The sequence below is a fragment of the Fulmarus glacialis genome, unplaced genomic scaffold, assembly GCF_000690835.1.
Source record: "Fulmarus glacialis isolate BGI_N327 unplaced genomic scaffold, ASM69083v1 scaffold4054, whole genome shotgun sequence".
In the NCBI taxonomy this organism is placed as follows: domain Eukaryota; kingdom Metazoa; phylum Chordata; class Aves; order Procellariiformes; family Procellariidae; genus Fulmarus; species Fulmarus glacialis.
Window position 1 is genome coordinate 22,953 of NW_009205947.1, and position 7,793 is coordinate 30,745.

A 7,793-nucleotide genomic window follows, 5' to 3' on the forward strand; every position below is an offset into this window, starting at 1 on the left:
CACTGACGCTACAAATGATATATCAAGCACTGGTTCTATGGTGATGGGCACAGACTCAAAACATGTTAGCTGCAAATATGAAAACCTGCTTATGCAAGCCTCTCCCACGACTAATTGTTACTGTCTGTTTAATTGTATGGTTTGACTGCCACATGTTTTCATCTTCTTATTAGCATTTTTAAAAGCTGGATGATGGGATATGAAGAGAATTGCTAATCCTGTGCCTTTACCTTCAGAAATACTTTAAAAGTCAGAGGGGGAAGGAAGCCACAGCTGGTTCTTCCATTTGGCTCCTAACAGCACAGTGAGATGGAACTCCTCCTAGCGATTTTTCTTGCTGTTTTGACTGTCTTTGTGGCAATGGCATTCTATTATGAACACCCCAAGGCAGAAATCCCTCATGGATTTAGTCAGCGCCAAAAGCTTTACGTTTTTCATTACGTCGTGAACTTTGGGTTTGGTTTGGTAAGTAAAACTTGATTAAAGCTGGCATTTTTAATTTAATTTCTGATAGAGGGGTAATGGATTGGTGAGGTTTTTTAGAATCAATGTTTAAATATATTGCAAATATGCAACTGGATTAATTTGGTGATGTGAGCACCACTGCAGATACCTTCAGCTCAGCTGGGTATAATAGATTCTACTGCTTGCTACACAGCACCAAAGGTAACAATATAGAAAAAATAAAATTCTGCAGACTATGTCATTTCCATTTTTTTCTGATGGCCTATGTTTTAGCTTTTTAATCCTGTTGCCTCAATGCACTGCTGGAAGGCTTAAGAAGCTTATTGCACTGTATATGTGGAACTTCCGCTCTGTATAACACAGTGCTTATTTAGAGAGTGAGCAACTAAATTATGTCCGTGATCTTAGTTCTTTCTACAACTGTATCAATCTACTTCTTAGCCATCCGAAAGACAGCTGCCACATTCATCATCTTTTGCCTCTCAATATGTCTATATGACTTTCTTTTTTGAGATAGTACACATAACATTAAAGCTGTCTTTCTATGTCATTGTTTTTGGCACATTTTTGATCCTCCCTTGTTTTGCATCCTTGTTTCTCTTCAAAACTAAAATGTGACTTCCACTTGTCCTTCTGTTTCATCAATTATCCTTTCCTGAATTAATTGTTGCCCCTGTCATTTTAAAAACACTTCTTCTGTGATATCTAAATCAAGCTTCTTTTCTTTTAGTTTTTTAAATTGTGAAAAAAACCATTCCGTTTCTTTGGCTTGTGCATTACATTTCACTTCAATTCCATGTTCTAATGTTATTATTTCTTCCTCCCTCTCCCTGCTACATTGCTTATTAAGTTTTGCTTGAAGTCAGCCAGTAAGCTCCTAAAGAACGTGACTCATCCTGTCTCTTGACAAGTGCCCCACCCAGGCCTGAACACTGCTACGATAGTAAAGCAATGCAATAAAATCATATAGTAATGGAAGTAAAATTAAATTTTCTTACATCTGCTATACAATGTGTGGACTTCCACATTTTCAAAACACTGTATGAATCTTTGTGTAATTCATATGTAAAAAGCTAAACTGCAGAATTTAGAAACTTACTGGTGATTAATGTAGTTTTTAACTTCTGTTCTTATCATTTTGTATCCTTTCTGCTGGCCAGTGAGAGGCCAAGCAAAAGCACTGTACCACATCACCTCAAAGGAGCAGAAAGATAATATTATTAACATACGGTTATACAAAACTTTAAATGCAAGTAAAGTCTGAGTCACGTAGCAACTCTTGGTACTGCTGTTAGACCAATTACTTATGCCAAGTAGCCAAATCCTTTCAAGGGATGACAACCCATGATGTCAAAACTGCAGGGAAAGTTAAAGTTTACTAGCATATCCAGTCTTCAGCTGGGACAAAAGATGCATATGAAGTCACCGGAGATAAACCAGTTTGAAGTAGTTTTGCCCAACCTAATAGATTCTATGAAGAAATGTCTGCATTCACCTGTGAGAATATACCTAAATAAAAACAGCTACACCATAATGTTAATAAAACTTCTTCACTGAAAAATCTATTAACTCATCCTTTATTTTTTCATCTAATATTCAGTCTACAAGAAGAAAAATCAGCATATCAATAAAGACAAACAATAGTCAAGGGACTTATGAATGATTCTGTCTGGGAAACAGAGGGGCTGATTAAATTATGCTAACTATTAAGAATTACTGTGTTATTAGTTTGTAACTGTCTTGTACCCAATTTATTCTAGTAATGATTTAGGTAGAAGGGCTGGCACAAAGTGCAATTCACATGAGTTCTGGGGTGTACGTTAGGCCTTTGTACCAGCGTAAGGAGGACAAAGGACCCTAACGCCATGGATAGCACAGCTCTGTCACATCCCTCCCACAGACATTACTATATGCATGTTGCTGCAGGCCCTAGTCCTTTGCCTGAACATGTATCTGGACTCCCACTCCTAAGCTAACTCAGCTCTTACACAGCTTTTCTCCTGGTGCACGGAAATCTCCATGCCAGTTGTTGCCAGTGGGATCAGTTTTTCAGTATTTCACTGTGAATGCCAGACACTATTCCACTTAGTGTGACTGCAGAGGCTGAGCTAGACAATGCTTCAAATGAGGTCGCAGTTCTCTAGTCCCATACTTTGACTGTCTTATGCTACCTCTAAGTCTATTAATTTTCAAGCTGTCATGTCAGCTATAGTGTTAGAAGATCCTTAATCAATATATAACCAAATTGTCCAATTACTGGTTTACAAATTGTATTACTAAGCAGTCTCTCTTATTTATAAATGTCAAAATGTAGGTCACATTTGACCGACTTGGCTAATCAGCTGCAAAAGAGCAAGCTTTATGAACATGGAGATCCTGAAAGTGGGATTTCTGGTAATAAAGAAATCAGTGATACACAGTCTAGCTATACTCTAAGTGTGCCTGTATGTACACATAGCCCAGTCTTGCAGCTGTCATGCAAGTGATCATTTTTTTCCAGAAACTGTAGGCCAAAAACCAATACCTCACTTTGAGGGAGCATATATAATAAAAAAATGGACTTGAATCAGAAAACAAAGCAAAAATGCAAATTCTGCTGGTTCTTGTAGAACTTCTATTCACAGGAACCATACAATTTAAAACAATACAATTTAAAACAACAACACAAGATTAAAATTTCATTTGCATATTAACAGAAATAACTGGGGGGGATAGGGGAGGTTATTGATTGCAGCAGAATGTCCACTCTATTTTGGGCAGCTCATGCAAAGAAAACTATGTATAAAATAAAAAAAACCCATTTAACTTGATGATCATGTTTTAAAGGAAGATTATGTGTGATGATACTAATTACAGATGTCTGCCATAACTGTACATTGTTGCAGGTAATCCATAGAAGATATTCACAGCTAACAGTGAAGTGACTAAGAGCAATATAAATAAATGCCAATCTCTATGAAAGTTGACCCATGAAACTATTGCAGGTTTAACAAAAATGAGATGTCAGACTGCCAACACTAAACACAGCGGTTGATAAGGACTCCTATTTTTTTTTAGTATTTCCAAGCAAAGATGATCTCTATATTATATACAAACAATATAGCTAATTACAGGTTTGACCTTTACTGTTACAAAAGTATTAGTGTGAGGAAAGAAAATACCAGAGGGAATTGGGGGATTAAAGAAACAAAATTATTTTCCCCTGGACATTATACAGGAGTTCTGTAGAAGGAATCAGTATGAGACTAAAACTTGGACACAAGATGATCCTTCCTTCATATGGGATGAAATGTCCTAAAATAGGATACCTACATCAAATTTAACAGAACCATATTACTGAGCTACATGAGGTCTGTGAATTGTGAGATGAAAGCCACAAGACTTACTGTGGGTTTTTAAGATAAATGCAGCATATACCTTCGTATACGCAATTCTTTTTGAAATACATATGCATGAATAATGGCAACACAACAAATTAAATTACTCATTAGAGAAGTGTACTGCTGAAGAAGAAAAGTACGAAATTTAATCCAATATAGTGGAAATATAGTGATACTGTCTCATATTTTTCATCTTGAGCAGGAATAGACTAGAGCAGACAACTGAAACAGCTTAAAGCCATCCAGATGCAATGAAGTAGACTAGCTCAGAGTGACATAAGAATCTTCAGCCTGAGTGTTTAAGAATCACTCAGCTGTGAGAAGATCAAGCTAAGGTTCAAAGCTATTCTTGTTCAGGAGGCCAGCTGTGGTAGATGCTATAGAATTTTTTTTCTGCAAGTTAAAAAGTAGCATGAGTTTGGGAAACTAAAGTATTAGCTAAAGTATTTCTTCATCCAAAGCTGAAGTCTAAAATGCTGTAACTACTCTCTCCTTACTTTGTTCAGGCATATGGCTACTTAAACACCTGACAAGTTGAAGTATTTGACACCTTCTTTTATCTACTATTAATAGTTCTATTTTTTTTTTACTGATAAAAAATAAGCCAGGATTTCATCACTGAAGAATGAAATAACTTGAAAAACACCATGCTCTCATCTAACATTTCTAAAATAATCTAGAAATTACTACCAAAGCTAACCCTATGTTCTGCTAGATAGTACTGGTAACATTTTTGCCAGAGACGTAAAATGGTATTAACGAGCCAAGTTACTCGCTTCTGTGAAAGCAACTCTCAGGCCGGCTTTCCCACAGGCTCAAAGGCCTTGCTTTTGGAGAAGCACAGTCACAAGGCAGCTACAGAAGATAAGTGCATCCATTCCTGTCAAATCTACTGTTCTTTGAATTTCAAATGTTGGTAGGTATTACATTACAATGAAGATGTATCCAAATCATCATCATAACTGGCCACTTCATTGTAGGAACCATCAGGAGACAAAGTTTGAATTGACCATGGAATTCTAAATTTTTCATGATCAATCTCCAGGTAAGATGGAAATTTGCACTAATTTGTGCTTTCTTTCCCTTTATTAACAGGCAAAATTTTTGGAAAAAGTAGGTATCACCTCAGAGGTCTATTTCCTCAGGACTGTAATGGATGGAATACCACCATTAAAAGATAAACACCTTTTTATCAAGGACTTAAGGTTTGAAAAAGTTAAAGTAAGAATCTACCAGTCAAAAATATCAACCACTGGCCAAAGAAGAGGAATCCTTTATTTCCATGGAGGAGTTGGACGGTTTGGAAGCATTCGTAAGTAATACATATAATATGAGCTATAATTACATATACTATGTAGTTTCTGATCTGACATGGTATTTCTTAAATGACAAGAAGAGTTAGTAGGTTAAGCATTATAAATAACAAAAGTAATTTCAGAACAGCAGAATAATTTTATTTACATGCAATAGGCATCATGTTAAATTGTCTTTACGCAGGTCATGTATCTAGAACTTTTATTCTCTGATAATTTGATACCTGTTTTCTTCCTTCTTCTCCCTCATGCTTACGAGAGAAGTTGAAAATCTCATTAGAATTTTATTTCCTATTTTAAAGAACCCAATTTGTGTTCATATGTGTGTGCAAGCTTGTGTGTATACTGCTGTGTGTCTTTATAGTGGCAAAACAAAGAAAAAGTACATTTTGGCATTTGAAATGGAAAGGCGTAAGAGATTAGATGGTGGCTCATGCACAAGAAAAATTCTCGTGCTAGATTTAGCAGGGGTTTTTTGAGTTTTTTTTTTTTTTAAATAACTTCTCATCTTCAATACCACTTTAGAACTGGCAGCAGTGGTGCTTTCTATTAACTAACTTTTCAAAGAGGAGACTGAAACAATGCATTGGTGTAAATTCCAGGTTTCTTGCTGGCAAGAAGATTCCCACAGATGTAATGAAATTGTGAGCAATGTCCAGATTAGACCATGCCACAATAAGAGAATTACAGTGTAGCATAAATCACAGAATAGAGATAAGAATTTCAGAATATTTTAATTCAACTTATTTTTAAAGCAAGTTACAATTCCATTGAAATATTTTGTTTTACAGGGGCCTATGAAAGAACATGCCGCTATTTCGCTAGAAAAAGCAATTCAGTGGTTGTGTCTGTTGGGTAAGCAAAGTCAATCTAGACATACAGTATAACAGGCATTTGTGCCTCCTTCTAGGTTTGGAAGTCTTTAAGGCATAGTCACTGCAAGCCAAGATCCTTGTGAAGTGCATACAGTACTTATATTTAATGATCACAAGCATTTCACCAGCACTAATTACTCTTAGGAAGAATTAGTCAACTAATCCCCACTTGCTTATTTCCAAATAAAATCCATTATAATAATTTTATAATTTGTAGCCACCACTAAGAAGTAAGGATGTTTTTGTTTCCTAAAGCCATACCCAGACCACCTTAAGTTGAAAGCCAACACTGTGTTTGAAGTGTAACTGTTTCTGCTAAAAGCACAGTTGCCCAGACTACTAAATACTCATTTTAGTAGTAGTTCTGAGAAATTGGGGGTGGGATATCCACATTTAACTTGCAATCAAGCTGAGATGAACATTTAAAATATTCTTCTGATGAGCTGTAATGCATTTTTAAAAGAACCAATTTTTAAAAGTTCAGGAAAAGAATTGATGTCTTGGAAATTGTTCCTAAAATACTTCAAGAACCATTAACTCCTATTGATTCTGTTTACAAAGAGTTCAGCTTATAGAAAACCACTGAAAACCTTTCATATTTTCATTATCAATTTTCTACACTCATATTCTCTAACAATTTGTTGGGAAATGTTCACTTCAATTTCTAACTAGAATTGCTGATAACTGATTCATACATACCTGCCTTGCCACCTAATTCTACAATAACTCAGCATGTGCCTTCAGTCACCTAAAAGATAGGTAAAGAAGTATTTTGCAAAGGTAGGATAGTGTACTGACTCCCCCAAACATTAACAATAGTAGCAAATAATACATCAAAAGCAATAATTACGATCAATTCTATTGCTGTAATTATAATCTCAGAATATTTTCCTATCTTCAGAATGAAATATATGAATTAAAAGATGACAATGGGATCATTCACTAGATATGACTATGTTAAAACACGTTCACTCCTATTTAGGTATCGCTTAGCTCCTAAGCATCCATATCCAACCCAGTTTGAGGATTGTCTCACTGCCACCATACACTTTATGAGGACTGCACAAGATTATGGAGTAGACCCTTCTCGCATTATCATCTGTGGAGATAGTAGTGGAGGTACACTCACTGCTGCTGTTGCCCAAGCACTGGTGAACAGAAGAGATCTCCCAAAGCTGAGAGCACAAATCCTAATATATCCTTTTCTCCAGTGTGTGGACTTTAATTTGCCTTCTTATCAGCAGAATGAGGGAGTCCCCATTTTGTTAAAGGAACGAACCCTTGCTCTTGGTTTGAAGTATCTTAATAAAGACCTGTCAGTCATGGAAGCAATATTTAAAGGTTGTCATATTCCAGAAGATTTGCAACTGAAGTATCAGAAATGGGTGAGTCCTGACTACATCCCTCATGAGTTTAAAACAAGAGGCTACAAACCAAGTACAACACATCCATTCTCAGAAGAACTCTATACACTGCTCAAGCCTATGTTTGACCCTATTTTTTCACCACTGCTAGCTGAAGACAGTGTTATTGCTCGACTTCCTGAGGCTTTCATTTTGACCTGTGAATATGATGTGCTTAGAGATGATGGACTGCTGTACAAGAAACGGTTAGAGGATCATGGTATAAAAGTGACCTGGTGCCATCTGCAAGAGGGATTCCATGGAACAGTATTCTTAGCTCTTTGCGGTGGGGTGATAGCATTCCGATCTGGAAGCAAAGGCCTGGAAAAGATAGTAAATTTTCTAAGACTGATGTAA

At 36.2% G+C, this 7,793-nt stretch overlaps 1 protein-coding gene across 1 annotated transcript; it reads left to right on the plus strand.

Annotated features, from left to right (window-relative positions):
* The first annotated feature begins 360 nt into the window (after positions 1 to 360).
* Positions 361 to 7,793, plus strand: LOC104075150 (arylacetamide deacetylase-like 4). Its single transcript, XM_009575563.1, has 4 exons — positions 361 to 465; positions 4,941 to 5,157; positions 5,950 to 6,013; positions 7,016 to 7,793. Exons 1-4 carry the CDS (start codon positions 361 to 363, stop codon positions 7,791 to 7,793), a joined length of 1,164 nt encoding a protein of 387 aa, XP_009573858.1.

Excerpts from the sequence above, each read along its gene's own strand:
- LOC104075150 (XM_009575563.1), top strand. The coding sequence starts at position 361 with ATGGCATTCTATTATGAACACCCCAAGGCAGAAATCCCTCATGGATTT. Across the intron at positions 466-4,940 it reads TGAACTTTGGGTTTGGTTTG|GCAAAATTTTTGGAAAAAGT; the intron begins GTAAGTAAAACT and ends CTTTATTAACAG. Across the intron at positions 6,014-7,015 it reads TCAGTGGTTGTGTCTGTTGG|GTATCGCTTAGCTCCTAAGC; the intron begins GTAAGCAAAGTC and ends ACTCCTATTTAG.